Source organism: Polypterus senegalus, chromosome 16 (assembly GCF_016835505.1).
Source record: "Polypterus senegalus isolate Bchr_013 chromosome 16, ASM1683550v1, whole genome shotgun sequence".
Taxonomy (NCBI): Eukaryota; Metazoa; Chordata; class Cladistia; order Polypteriformes; family Polypteridae; genus Polypterus; species Polypterus senegalus.
Window position 1 is genome coordinate 85,970,810 of NC_053169.1, and position 15,530 is coordinate 85,986,339.

General features: G+C 38.8%; 1 protein-coding gene across 2 annotated transcripts in view; it reads right to left on the minus strand.

Moving 5' to 3' along the window:
• The window catches only part of pex6 (peroxisomal biogenesis factor 6), a 79,244-nt gene that overhangs the window by 4,978 nt on the left and 58,736 nt on the right, over positions 1–15,530 (minus strand). The window contains exons 14-15 of one of the 2 annotated variants that reach the window (XM_039738237.1): positions 9,111–9,227; positions 5,018–5,095 (exon numbers count right to left, since the gene is read on the minus strand). In XM_039738237.1, coding sequence (XP_039594171.1) covers positions 5,018–5,095; positions 9,111–9,227 — 195 coding nt within the window. The remainder of the gene's footprint in view (positions 1–5,017; positions 5,096–9,110; positions 9,228–15,530) is intronic. The other variant, XM_039738238.1, reaches the window with a different exon arrangement.

Consider the following 15,530-nt stretch of genomic DNA (forward strand, 5'->3'; position numbering starts at 1 on the left):
GCTGCACTCAATGGAGTAGCAGCTCTGTGGCTGAGGATCCATATTGGTAATACGAAGCTTGGCCGCATATAAAAATGGGAACTGCTAAGGAAGAAGATGAAGAAGAATAAATTACATGTTGCACTCAGATACGATTAACACTACATATTCTTATAGACTCTGAATCGAGTAAATCATTTAATGTGTGTAAACATTCAAAATATGTAATACACGCCAGACGTTAAGGGCTGTTTAGAGTACCATCTTAGTGGTCCTCTCTGTGTTATAGCATTAGTACTGTATTACTACTGGGGTACACAATTTTAATATTTATATTAACAAATCATTAATTGTGGTGCAGTTTATGCTCCAGAGGAATGACACACTCGCCCTCAGAAGTACGAAGAGATACAATGTAGTCGTTTGAGTCATCCAGCTAAGACCTGCTCCTTTAGCTGAGCGGCTTTGTGTACCTTTGTGTTGATGGCTCGCGACCTCGCAGCAAGTACGAAGAGACGTTTATTACATTAGCATGACAGTTTATTATTGTGAAGCTTTTTTTATTTATAATAAATATTTTTCTGCACATGCGTTTAGTTTGCCACCATTACTATAACAGTCCATTTAGCACAAAAGTGTACCGCTAACACGGGGTTGGCGGCGTGGAAAGTAGGTGGAGTCAAAAGAGATGCAACTGACAGGGGCCTCAGAATGTCTCAGGTCGGTGAATCTGTCCGAGGCCTAAAACTGTCCTGACTGTAACTAGACTCTATTGAAAACAAGCAGGTGATCAGGAATAGCGAGGAGCCTAGAGGTTGAAGAAGGGCCGCTCCTTTTGGGTGATGCTGGGAAGTAGGAGTGGCCTGTTGTGTGGTGTCTGCCATTGATGTCAAGGGAATGGCGATGGGAGACATGAGTGTGGCTCAGTGCAGCTTCAGGGATGGCGAAGGCCTGGCAATGGTGACCCGAGCCAGATATCGAAGATTGTGACAGCATCTGTTGTTTGGGCGTCTCCTCCGGTGCAAGATCTCACGTGGGGTAAACAGTGAAGATGTTGGTTTCAGAAAGTAACATTGGGGCTCATTTTATTTTAAGGAAGAAAGAACTATCTCCGTGATTATAAGCTCAAAGAGCTATCTCCACAATTTTAAGCTCATTCTATGGATTATTTATTTGGATATTTTAAGCTCCACATTTTCACCCATTTTATTGGATTTTTTATTTATTGCCTATTTATTTATGAAGATTTGGAGTGCTGCACTGTTTTGAACACACCTTTGCACCGACCCCTTGCTGTAAGTGTGTGTGTCCTCATTTGCCCGGCTCATCTCAGTTCCTGATTATCAGCGTTTCTGGTTCAAAAGAGGCTCCCAATTGCAACAGGGAGCTTAGTACCAACCCGGACTGTCACTTTATTTTTTGCAGTGAATATGTTTACAGAATAATTTTGTTCAAATTTGCCATTTTGGAAAGCTTTTTTTCCCAGCACCTCATGATGTTTTGCGAAGCCAGTGCAGCGTTTCAGAGCTGTAACACTCAGTGTTGGATGGGCCAGCACCCTGAGGTATATAATACTAATCCTAGTGGTGGGCAAAATACAAGGAACATTACAAGAGTCTTTAGCATTTCATAAAATAAACAACAATCAAGGCGAAAACAAATAAAAGTTCATTTTTTGGTGACTTCAACACAGCATTCCAGCTTTTTCCACACAGTCACCCTCAGACTCAATGCACTTTCTCATGTGCCTGATCCACTTGTCATATAAAGTATTAAAACTGCCAGGAGGTAAGTTCTCAAGTTGCTCATTTAATGTATCGTTGCTCAAAAACATTCCCACACAAAGATTGTTTCATCGTTGGGAGCAACCTGAAACCACAAGGCACTAAAATCAGGTGTATTGGGGGGAGCTTCAAACAGCTGGACGCTAGATTTCTTTTCTTTGTACCACTCGCCATGGCATCCTAAAGGTAACTTTTTTTTTTTAATAAACTCAGGAAAGAATAAACTTGATCTCCAATTAATGTGAAGAGAGTTGCAGGTCACTAGGAACCGATGGCTAAGGACCTAAGCCTCTCATATTAGTGGAAAACTAGTCAATACATTTAAACACAAAACGACACAAATGCAGAGGGAAACTGGAAACGTGTAGCTGTACTCGTGTACTGACGAGGTCTGGGCTTTTTGTATGGACTTGTATGTGACCTGTGTGTAATATGGCTACCCCTTTAATAGTATTACCCAGAGTGCTGTGCAGCTGATGGCAACAGGAATGCGTGCTTTAGTGTTGCGCTTAATTGGTAGCAGCGGCAGAAAATAAGCTAAAGCGTCGTGGGGGGAAAAAAAAAAAACACAAAGAGAGGTGGAGCCCCTGCTATTGAATCTGTGGGGGGGTGGCACACCTCAGTGAAATAATGCCTCCTGTCTGCCACTGCAAGAATTTTTACTGTTCTGATATTTACTTCTATTAATGTTTTTCTCAGGGTGGCACAGTGGCTCTGATTTTTCACTGCAATCATTGGCCCACTATACTCGACAGATGTCTTCTTAGCCCTCAGGGACAATTAAAAGACCACTGCACCATTATAATCCACTCAAAACCAGTTCACTTTCTCCTGCCCATTGACTTCAGTGCACTTTGCAGAGTTGGGTGAGGTTTCTCAACATTTTCGCCCTTTTTCCCCAAACTCTAGGTGAAGCCAACTCAGAGGAGTTGGTAACGATGAGATATATTTGCATTTTCTTGTCACATGACTTAATAATTACATGCCTAAAACTGAATTTGTCATGTTTAGGGCTTTTGTATTAAGCAGACTCCATGTCTGCTTTAATTTGTTTTTTCTGTATAACCTCATTTTTAGATAATTTTAATTTTTCACTGCTTGTGACATTACTGTGCCGGCATTTTGGTTATCAGCTCCCGTCATTTTGTGTATTTTCTAACGGCTGCAACCGGTTTGTTGCCTGCACCATTCAAAGCATCTGCCTACCGGAAGTCACTACGTGTGATGTTAGCGTGCCGCTGATATTTAAGATGGCGACGCACTACAAATGCTGTCCAAGTTCCTGGATATAAAATCAAAGGAAGTTATAAAGCGGAGAGTTTTCTTTTTTTATTTTTTTCCTTTGAGTTGGGGTTCACATATTTGGTTGTGATGATTTTGTTTGTTTCTCCAGCTTTTGAATTCTGACTATTTTTACTATCCTTTGCTTTATTTTGCTTTGCCAAAAGTCACATTACAATGACTTTAACAAGTTAAACCTTGCATAATGTGAACCGCAGCAATGAAGGATGTTTCTGTGGAGGTTTTCATCCTTTTGTGACAAACAGTGCATCACACAATGGGTAGGTGCTGCAAAAATGCATCTCTTAATCATTTACTCTTCTGTAACAAGACCTTCACAAAGGCTTCTTTTGGGCTTCATACCACTTAGAAAACATCAGCAGATGGGTAACTCATCTCTGTGTGGTGTGGCACATTGGCAGGATGGTAAAACGACTTGTTAATATGAAGGATTCACAGGTCTTATTTCTCTTGATATTACATATTAATTCTGTGTCTCAGTTAACCACCTCAGGCCACTCCAAAGTGAAGGTTTGTTAGTAGGCCACACTGCAGATATGAATAAACACTTTACTGATAATTTGTAAGTGTTATGAAGACTCAGAGACGCCTTTTGTTATGGTCTTGTTACATAACAGTAAGTCAGTAATGGAGGCTTTTTCGCCATTCCTCAACCTAAAACGTTACACACCTTTGTACGGCTGACTCAGAATAACTTCATATCGTCAAGTTGCGTGATAAAATTAATGTCACAAAATGAATGGGGAAATGTTGTATAAGTTAGCTACATATTAATATCCATTGGTTTGATAACCAAAATGTGAGTTAGTTGCCATTATTAAATAAAAAGATTATGAAAGGAGCTGCCTTAAAAGCAATGCAATTCATCTATCTGCAAGTACAAATGCTCATATACAGTGGAACCTCGGATCACGAACGTCTCAGACCACGTACAAATTGGGTTACGACCAAAAAGTTTGCCAAACTTTTGCATCTGTTCACGACCACACACTCGGGTGACGAACAAGCCAGTTTCCTTTCCGGTTCGTACGCGCCGGTGATTTACGCACGTGTTCAGTCTCTCCCTGTACTGTACAATGTTCTCAGTCAGACGTGCATCGCACAGAGGGACTTTACCTCAAAAGTGTAATCTCCTCTCCACCCAGTTCCTCCTCACTTCCTTCATGCCAGAACTCGACTCATGCAAGATTAGTTTTCTTGGTTTTTTATGGTTAGTTTTTGTATAAATTATGGATTTTGCAAATGTTCATTTTTTTTCCTGTGCTTAAAACTCATTAAAAAAGTGTTATCAGCGAGCGGTTCGTAAGGCTGTAGCGTGAACTCTTGCAATGAGTTTTCTCTGTTCAAGGTTTTCTCAGTGTTATTCAATGTTTTTACACTTAGTTTACTATTACACTGTGCATTATGTGGTATAATTAACTATGTGTGCTTAAAAAATCTTTAAAAAAATATATATTTACATACAGTTTGTACGATCTGGAACGGATGAATTGTATTTGCATACAATCCTATGGGGGAAATTACTTCAGGTCACAACCAAATCGGGTTGCGACCAGGGTTTTAGAACGAATTACGGTCGCGACCCGAGGTTCCACTGTAAATGGAGGATTAATATCAACTGAACGGGGCTTAACTCCTGTTGACGGAAGAATAGCAAGGGTTTAAGGTAAGGTTCCCATGTGACTAGCACCACAGAACAGTAATGTGCCACAAGTTGTTGACACATCAGGCTAAGAACGTCACTATGCTCTTTAAATAACGACTGAGAGACAAACCAACAAATTAGTTTTGTAGATAGAAAATAACCAGAACTCCAAATTAAACATTTCTCAGGAAAATATTCAGCATTCAAAGCAAAAGAAAAACAAAATGGGCATAGTTATAATGTTGAGTCAGAAAAGCATCCTAAATGTCAGCTTAAAATAGAATTTAAATAACACAGATATGCCTACCGGCTAGCAATCGCCTTCAGTACTTGCAACTGGGACTCCTTATCTTCATTGATGCCGACGTACAACAATTTATCAAATCTGGCATAAAATAAAAGACAAAAATAAGCATAAACAGTGTAGCCTTTCTAATCTCACTGTACTAACATTCAGTTCTTGTAGACTTACGTTAGCCTTGGGGTCTTCTTTATGTTGTAAAGCAGACCCTGGCAGCTTCATAAATATTAACAAAAGCTTGCCAAAGAGTTTTAATTAATTGTCAGTTACAATTACCTATGTTGACAGTACAATGAAGAAATTAATTCCTATAACTCTTTCTTTTTTCACACGGACAGATGAGGTGTAAAATGTCATCCTGCTGTTCTCAGTCATTGACGATGGAGTTTACAATAATTACAGACCAGAAGGTTACGTGAATATCTTCACATCTTTTGAATTCATTTTTATCAGGACATTAGTTATCATTATTACTTATTAATTAGCTGACATCTTCATCCAAGACAACTTGCAACATTTGAGATACAATTTGTTACATTTCTTTCATTTTTTTAATTTCTTGTATATGAAGTATAGGGAAAGTATTGGAATCATCCAAAGATACGATGTCGAGATTTTAATGAATCTCTACGTTTTAGACCTCCCTGACTTACTCGTAGACGAAGTATAGGGAGAGTATTGGAATCCTCCAAAAATTCCATTTTGAGATTTTGATGAATCTCGTCATTTTAGACCTCCCCGAGTATCTGTACGTGTGTAAACACAATAGCTTGAGTACGCTTTCACTTGGGTCAACCAAATTTTGCATACACGTATTGGGTACAAAACATAGATTTCTATCAACTTTTGGGCTATTTCCGTTAGCCTGAAATGGTACTTTACCTTTTATTTATTTTTTATACTTCGAGCACAAGCAAGTAAAGTGACTTGCTCATGGTCACACAGTGTCAGAAGCAAGACTTGAACCCGCACCCTCAGGCTTTGAAGTACAAGGTACAAACCTTAAGTATTACACTACTGGCCTCATCTTTCTACCAAAACGAGAACAATTCGGTGATAATCCATGGTAATAAATCAAAAGTAAACAGCCTGAAATATTTTAGAAAAGAAGAAATTTGACGAACAAGACAACAGCGTTCAGTCCATCAAGCCCATTTGTTTAGCTAGCAGCTAAGCTGTCCCGAGATCTCCTCCGGACACTTCTTAAAGCTGGTCAAGGTGTCTGCTTTAACTACACAACCAGTCAAACGTTTTAGAACACCTCAGTTTTTTCAGTTTTTATGAAAATGCACGCAGTTTAATGTCTTAATGTTTCATGAAATCAATCAAGGCATAGAAGAAATAATAGCAAGTAAAAAATATGTCAAGGAATCATTAAGTGTACAAAATTTTATCCAAGTAGCCACCTTATGCTGATGTAAAGGCCAAACACATTCTTTCTATGATGGAAACCAAATACTGGTCAGAAAGATCTTCCCAACACTGCTGCAAGAGTTCCCACAGTTATACAGGGTGGTCCAGATCTGATTATGCAGATCCAGATCGTCTGGATGACTTTGATTTATGCGGGGGCGATTCCTGTTCGGCACGAAAACGATTCTTCAGGTCGTTGGTTCACACACTTCTCGATGGTCCAGGGTTTTTCAGGTGATTTTCTATGTAATAAACTTGATAAGATGTAGCGTTATGAAAATACGTTGCACTTGTAGGTTGCTTTCCTTTCATCCCAAACTAACTGAATGGGGTTTAAGTGTGGAGTCCATGTTTTGAGGTGTACCTTCTTGTTCTTTCCTTTTCATGTAGTTCTGACATAGCCAGCAGGTATGTTTTGGGTCACTTTCTTGCTGTAAGATGAACCCCTGACCTACTAGACACAGATCAGAAGGTATTTTGTGGTGCTGCAAAATGCTGTGGCAACTCTTTTGATTCAGAATGCCAGTCACTCTGTGCAAGTCACCAGCTCTGCCTCCAGCAAAAGAGCCCCAGACCATCACACTTCCTCCTCCATGTGTGACAGTTGGTGTCACAAACTGAGGGACTATCCTTTGACCATCTCAACAGCGTATAAATACCCTGCGTGAAGAACTGAAGATTTCGAATTTTGACTCATCAGTCCATAAGGCTTTTTTTCCCGTCTGCAGTAGTCCACAGCTGGTATTTCATGGCACAGGCAAGTCTTGCTTTCTTGTTTTGTCCTTTAAGGAATGGCTTTCTTACTATCACTTGCACTGTCAAACTTGTAGCGCAAAGTCTCCTCTTCACAGTAGAAACTCACTCTTGCTTTTTCCCCCACCACCGTTAAGCTGTGCTTGAAGCTGTTATGCTGTGAGGTGCCTGTCATGCAAGCTGGTGACCCTCAGAAACTTGTCTACTGATTGGGTTGTAACTTTGGCTCTGCCAGGTCTCTTCCTATTGGAGTTTCTTCCAGTTTCCAATTGCCTTTGGATTGTGCACGACACCATACTCACTGATTTTTTTTCAAATTTCTCTAAATTAAAGGCCTACAATTTTAAGGGTGATAACGCTCTGTGTCATTTCATTTGTTAATTGCAGTTTTCTTGCCATTATCACTGGAATACTTGCACTTCAGAGGGTGTAGTAACACAGTGTGCTCCAACTCTGCTTTAAAACAGACAGAGGGTTTTTAAGTAATCAACAGAAGTTTGGACACCTGTGCAAATTGTTTGCTTCAACTAGCGAGCCTTAGTTTACTTAAATTACTGCAGAACATCTGTAGGTTGTAACCTATTAGTTATTGTATGAAGAAGGCCTAACTGTAATAGTCTGAAATTTCCTAGCCTAACTTTAAATTAAAACTGCTTACATGTTCACCATTTTAGGTCATTCATTGAATTTCAACTGATTAAATTTTGAAGAAAAACTGCAAAAACCGAAGTGTTGTAAAACATATGACCAGTAGTGTACATGTCTTGCTAGTTTATTCCAGAGTCCTACAACTCTTTGCGTGAAGAAGTACTTCCTGGCTTCAGTCCTAAATACACCGTCTCTTAATCCATTTATGCCTAAGGAGTTTGTGCATGAAATTCACATATGTTGCATAGAAAAATATAAGGAACAAGAATTTGAAGAGAAAAAAATGTATTGCATTCCATTGTTGAGTCAAATCCACTTCTTACATTATACATAATGTATAAAATTACCTTACAAATTAATTACATTAATGGGTTCATCTCCACTGGTGTTCTCCAGTAAGTGATTCACCATTAGGTTGAAACAATTTTGCTGGATCTACGTTGTAAGAGACAGCCGGCAGCTCAGCCCGAACGGGACGCCCCGAGAATGGAAGGATGGGGGAAGGCAGCTACTTCTGGACATTGCCTCGCCCAAGACGCTACATGGTAACTTCCCTGGAGTGTATTGGTGCCCCAGATTCCCAGGACTTGGAGTTCGATATCTCAGCCCTGTTGGGTGCCATGGGTGCCACCAGGGGGTGCTGTGGAAGGACATGGGGAGTCATGCTTTCCTTATAGCCCCCAAAGTACTTCCGGGCTGATCAAAAACTTGAATTTTCCATCTAACCCGGAGAATATATAAAGGACTGTGGAACACCCAGCAGGCGAGCCAGAGTCGGGTGAAGGTTGACGAAGTTTGCTGGGAGGTGTGGAGGAGAAAGAATTGAGAGAAAGAGAGAAGAATATTGTGCTTTGTGTTTATTGTGGCTTTGGTGCTTGGAGGGCACTGTTTAAGGAATAAAAGAATAAAAATATCTTCTTGGTGCTTTTACCCTGTGTCCTATGTGTCTGTCTGTTGGGTTTAAGGGGCAACAGTGACCCCTAGCATCCACAACGTTATTAAATCCTTTAAGAATTAAAAAAAAAAAAAAGAATTTTGACAATGTTGGAAATATCAGCAAAAGAATCGACTATAGTTACACTTCCTCAAATTGGGTTTTTTTCTTAGGAAAAATAGTAAACAGATGTGAAGACATTGTTAAGGCACTAGAATGTACTTTACTGCAATATTTCTTTAGGATTAGCACTTTATTTTGGACATTTCTTTTAAATGCTGTAACTACCATTGTGTTACTCTGCTAAAGTGTAGGGTAACAATCCTCCCAAGAAGTGCCATTGACAGTTACCTGCCTGGTCTGAGAAGTGACTGATCTAAAAGATCAGGCCGATTGGTGGCTCCAATCACAAACACATCTGCAGAAGAGTGAAGTCCGTCTAACTCTGCTAGAAGCTGTGACACAACCCTGAAAAAGAAGAGATCTGACCTGAGTAAATGATAACAGAAGTACCGTACCAATCAACTGGCCTTCATTTTCCAGCTCCTTTCAGATGATGGCACACACTACCACATTGTGTTTTAGTACAGCTGAAAACAAAGCAAACATTGTACAACAAATACTCTCATTAGTAGTAAAAATGAACAAAAAATGAATCATGAAAGGACTTGCATCAAAAAAAATTAACGTTAAAATAAAAGAGACAAACTATGGCAGCTTCAAGACAGAGTTTTGGAATAAGCAGAGAATGTGGAGGATGGTTAGAAGTGACGACATGCAGGGCAAAGCTGAGCATGGGGTCAGAGAAAGCACTTCGGCAAGTAACAAAGAGTGGCCACTATTGTAGGTTTACACAAGCTTAGTTAAAGATAATAAAAATAAATTAGAGAAAAGGAAGCTGCAGGGGCGATGAAGGAGAGGAGCCAAACAGAACAACAGATGAGTATCACCAAGAAAGCAGTAAGGACGTCTAACACAAAGGAACAGAGCAGTTTTTAGGGATAGAAGAAGAGCATATCAACAGTGGGAAAGAAGGAAAGAGACCTGCCCAAAGGCAGAAGTGGCAAGTAAGAAGAACCTGAGAGTTGAGTGTGGTGGGGCTGCCAGGAGAGGCCCAGAAAAGTGACAGAAAGAGAGCTCAAGTTGTGATGGCTGGTAGCTAGGCAGTCACTGACGGGGTGGAGTGTGGCGGTGTGTCCCATAACGTAGAGTGGTAACGGCTGGGGAATATGATTTTATTCTTGTAGTAGTTCTATTAAGAAAGTATTTTAGTTATCTTTCTTTCCACTTTGAAGATTTTAAAAGTGTTTACAGATGATAGGTCTTAAGTAAGGCAATATGTTTAAGTGGGTCATATGGATGTTTTCTTAGCTAATGTATTTTTAAACCCTGTCAGCTAGAGGAAGCTTTGATGTATTTAGTTAAAGGTTAAGGACTGCTTTGAACTGGCTGAATGAGCAAAAAAAGATGCTTGCAGAGCACAATGCTTGGCATACATGCACACCTATCTGCACAAGCATCAGATATTCTGATTAAATGGTGACATGTAAATGTCAGAAGTACAGTTTGAACCCAAACGGCTCCCAGTAATTCTGTAACACACATTAGACTAGCCTTATTAAGGTCAGACAATGAGCAGAGCAGTGGCATCAGAAAGAACACAGAGACCTCCATGGCGTGAGACATCTGAGTTAAGGCAATGTGACTACAGGAGTGGAGAACCACCTGAACACTGCAGCACATTGGGGGCTTTGATCAGCTTCACTCTTATTTGCTTTGCTTCTGCTTTTGGACATTAGACAGAACTTTAATTGTCCCCTGGGGAAAATCTGTCCTTTAAGAGAAGCTATATCAATAAGAAAATATGTAGGTAAATACATATAAATACATACACACTGTGGTCTGAATAGACACTGGAATGACAATAAAGAAAGAAAATTTAAAAGAAAGAAACGTTCTGACTTGGTTGTCAGTCCCAGAGTGGCATCATGTAGACATATTGCTGTTGGTATAAAGGAGCCCCTGTAGAGTTTCTTGACACACTTCCTGTTGAATGATTTCTTGGCCTAAACTCCTCAGTGTTAGTGTGTCAGAGAGAGAGTGTGCAGCATTGTTCATAATGGCACTCAGGTTTGTTTTAATTCTCTCCTTCACTACGACCTCCATGGGGTCCAGTGTGTATCCCATAACTGAACTTGCCCTTTTAATCAGCTTGTTTATTCAGTGGGGCTCTCTTGAAGTGATTTTAGTAGCCCAGCAAACTACAGTGTAGAAAATTGCACTGACAATCACAGTTATAGACAATGTAAAGGATGCCACTTCCCACATTAAAGGAACGAGGTCTCCTAAAGAAGAAGAGCCTGCTCTGCCATTTCTTATATAGTTGGTCTGTGTTCAGAGACCTGGGACTCCCAACTACTTATAGGAAAGGACCACCTCTACATCCACACCTTGAATAGTGACCAGACATAGTGGCTCTGTGGTGGGGAGAAAGTCAATGACCAGTCCTTTGGTTTTGCTGATGTTAAATAATATTTTAAGTAATGCTGAAGATGGTGATGACTGATTAAAGTATCTACTCCTGCTCCATGCTTGTTTTATTGCTCTGTTCTGTTAATCCACAGGAACATACAAAAAAAAAAAAAGAAGACGCCTCCAAGAGAAAAAAAGTGACCGTAGCAGTTCAGTCTTAATAAAGCCAGACCATAGTCTTAGGTACAAGTGCATGAATAACTAGAGCAGGGGTCGGCAACCTGTGACGCGTGGAATGATTTTCAATGGCACTCTGATTGAACTGAAATACAGTATAAAAAAAATATATATATATATATATATATATATATATATATATATATATATATATATATATATATATATATATATATATATGTTATAGTTCAGAATCGCCCTCAGCTTAATTTTGCGTATGTGCCTCACATGTAAATGGAAACCATGTGTTCAGTGCAGGCCGTGGAACGTTAAAACCAACCTCTTGTTATTATATTTTAATTACAGTGCATGTGTTCGCACTCCCACCTATGTTTTGCGCAAGCGACTCACATGTAAAGTGAAAGCATGTGTTCAGTGCCGGCCGTGTTACATTTAAAACAAACCTCATTATTATTAAGTAATACACTGCCCTAAAATGACTCATAAAAGACAAACACTTTATGTTCGCTCTTTTCAAGACTCTTGGACGAATTAATATGGATTTGTACAAAAATCGGGCCGTTTGTGCGTTACGCTGTGAAAGTATCGTGTGTCCCACGTCAAGTGTACAAAGACATTATCAAACTAAACATCAGTGCACGTTTAAAAACTCTGATGACAAAAGTGAAGCTATAAAAATTGCTGTTTCTGGCTTTAAGAAACAAACTACAGTACTTAATTTAGTCAAATAATTGGAACCAAAAATAAAGCCACCGAATGTAGTTTTAAAAAAATTTGACAAAACATTCTTTTCACATATTATCTTGTGTATTAATGTGTAATTGTGTAGCAATAATATAAGATCCAGTTATAATGGGCTTAAAAAGTATATACTTTTGAAACCCATTATAACCAGACCGATTTTGATACTAGATATAATAGAACTGGTAGAATTATGTCAGCATGCAGAATAACATTGTAACACAGGGTTGGCACGACACCACTGAAAGGCTGCCGACCCCTGGACTTAGAGCATACAGGGTGAGAAGATGACATAAGTGTGGGTCCACAGGTAAAGAGTTGAGACAAGAGATTTTTGTTTTAGGAGAGGTCAATCCAAAACCTTTTCCTAATAAAACAGTAATGGATACTGCTTTTGCTTGTAACAGTAATGGATTACGCAAGGGCAGACCTGTGCTTTTAGGTACTTTCTGGTATAACTGCCTCCAGATTCAATCGTCTTCTAGTAATAGCAGAGTAAATAAATCAGCATGCGTTGTCTGTAAGGAAATAACATTGTCTCAAGGCATCAAGTAAACTGATAGGCTTTACTCAGTTTTGAGGCAAAGTGCTACAGAGACGTTTTCTTCAAAATAACGTATACAGTAGATAGTCTCATGCTGGTCTACAACACTTGTATTCTCTGCAAGTCGTTGCATACTTTCATTTATTTCTAAGCCCCTTTAACAAGCCCCTTATGTATTTTTCAGTGCTGTTTAACAGGGTTCCTAAGTGTTCAGAACACATGGTGCCACATGAATGCTCTGCGGAGTGACTACCTGCAGAACAAACATGTGATTCTTTTACCTTCTGAATGATTAAATTATTTGGAAAGTAAATGAGCTTTTCAAACAAGCAAACTATAAGTTTCAAGATTTGAGGAAGAGTGTTATACATTGTATTAAAAAAACTGATAGAAGTGATGTTGCTTTAGTGATCTATGATAAAATCCCATATAGTATCCCTTTGAGTCCCAAATATTCCAAAATTACTGTACTTTTTTCAATAAAGTATATTATTCAAGTACAGTTTCTGTCGTATCGTGCAATTTAAATAATCACCAATATTTGCATTCCCACATTCTAATATGCAAAGACTAGTTAATTTTAGAATATACAGTATTCCCTCGCTATATCGCGCTTTGACTTTCGTTGCTTCACTCTATCACGGATTTTATATGTAAGCATATCTAAATATATGTCGCGGATTTTTCGCTGGTTCGCGGATTTCTGCAGACAATGGGTCTTTTTATTTCTGGTACATGCTTCCTCAATTGGTTTGCCCAGTTGATTTTACACAAGAGACGCTATTGGCGAATGGCTGAGAAGCTATCCAATCAGACCACGTGCTTAAGTTCCTGGGTGCTGATTGGCTCAGCGACAGAGCGCAGCATTCGATTCCGCTTTGTGTCAGCCAGCATCTTGTCTCGCTCATTCAGCATCAACGTGTTTCACTGTGTAAAGGGTTAACTTTTGTGTTTATCTTTGTGCGTAGTCAAGCCCAACGTTATGGCTCCAAAACGATCTGCTCCTGCTACTGCTTCCGGGGCCGTGCCCAAGCGCCACAGTCACCTGAAGAGGCTCCTTTAAAAGAGCTGTAACGCTCTCCTTTGTTGTGCAGTAACATTTACCTCATCGTTATCGGACAAGTCGTCGTGTCATTATTGGTGAGTACCCATAACTAATTTTCTACGTACTTAGTACATGTATGTACGTTTAGTGTAACTGTACACACATTTTATACAATTTTTCTTGCATTGTACGTAACATAATGGCTGTAACATATGTGAAATCGGAGACGCTCAATATCTTTAAAATAACATTTAGGTTTTATTTATATTTACATGTAGATTTTTCATTTATTTTTATATTACCTAATCAATTACAATGTGTTTAAAACTGTATTACGTATTAAATAAAACTCCTCAATGATATACGATACGTATGTTTGAGCGTAGTATATAAACAGTGTGTTTATATACATAATTTCAACGAACCTTACCTAATATCTAAGAGAATATAAAGGGTTTATGCTGTATAACTGTGTGGGAAATGTTTATAAGAGTGTGGGAGAGTTTATAAGGGCTTAAAATATATAAAAATAACCATAAAAACTTATGGGTTTTACTTTGCGGATTTTCTGGAACGCAACCTCCGCGATCGAGGAGGGATCACTGTACATCATGCTTCTTTTTGTGTAATACACATAATGAGAACATACATGGTTTAAGAAGCAAAGCTTTTAAATTAATATTAATAATAAATGTACCTATGTTTTTGCCTCATCTGAATTGAATGCAGGTTCACATAGATAATGGAAGATTCTGTTTGACCCTATAAGCTAACAAGTTAACGGAATGTCCTTAATGCTCTGCTGTGTTGCTGTATGCAGACAATAGAATGCTCTCAAATCGAAGTTAAACAGCTAGAACTGTTAGTCGGATAGCTACTAAGGGCATGTAGTTTTCAGACCATTACATGTGTAGGTCAAACGTGGATCCTAGTATATGTGATAACAGATAAGACACCTTGAGAAATGTAATTTAGGCACTTAAGCCTCAAGCAGAATATCACAGACAAGAAGTTTCCCTTTTTCTTGTGGGTATTATCCACTCTTTTTTCCTTATTTTGTGGGAATTGCTTGCTTTGAATTTCACAAAATCCCTTGAAACAAAGACTTTTGGACTGTGGAGTGTTTTTCTTGTATAAGTCATGTTTTTGTTGAACTATTTGGAACTACTTGGAAACCCTCAACAAACTCAGTTACACATGGAATAGATTCTTCTTTTCTACTTTCTAGAGTATACCTACCCAAATGTATTTGTTTGTAATTAGTGGCTGATTCTATAGACTTTTTACTTAATATATAATAATCTGCTACAATTTATTACAAGTAAATGTTCACCACAAGGAAAAGGATTAAATGTAACTCAAGGGTTAACTAAACATAATTTAAAGCTTAAGCTCATGAATTCTCTACCTCATCTTAGAGAAGATACCAACATTATTTTCCAAGGTTAGAATGAAGTAAATGAGTAACAAACCCCCTCTCCAAAAAGTGGGATAAACTGAAGGGAAAGCGCATGCCCCTCCCCTATAAAGCGGTGCTAAGATCAATAGGACCATCAACAAAACACCCCCTTAACAAAGCAGTGTTCAGAATAATGGGAGAATTGACATGAGTCAGAAATAACTAATGGGTTTATCTGATTGGAGGAGGTGATAAAGTTCTGCATATTAAGAGTCACATGATGTGATGCATTAGATAAGGTGATGTGATTAGAAATAAAAAGCATAAAAGGAGATGAATTGTTTAATTCTGGACTGAGACGTGTGCATATCT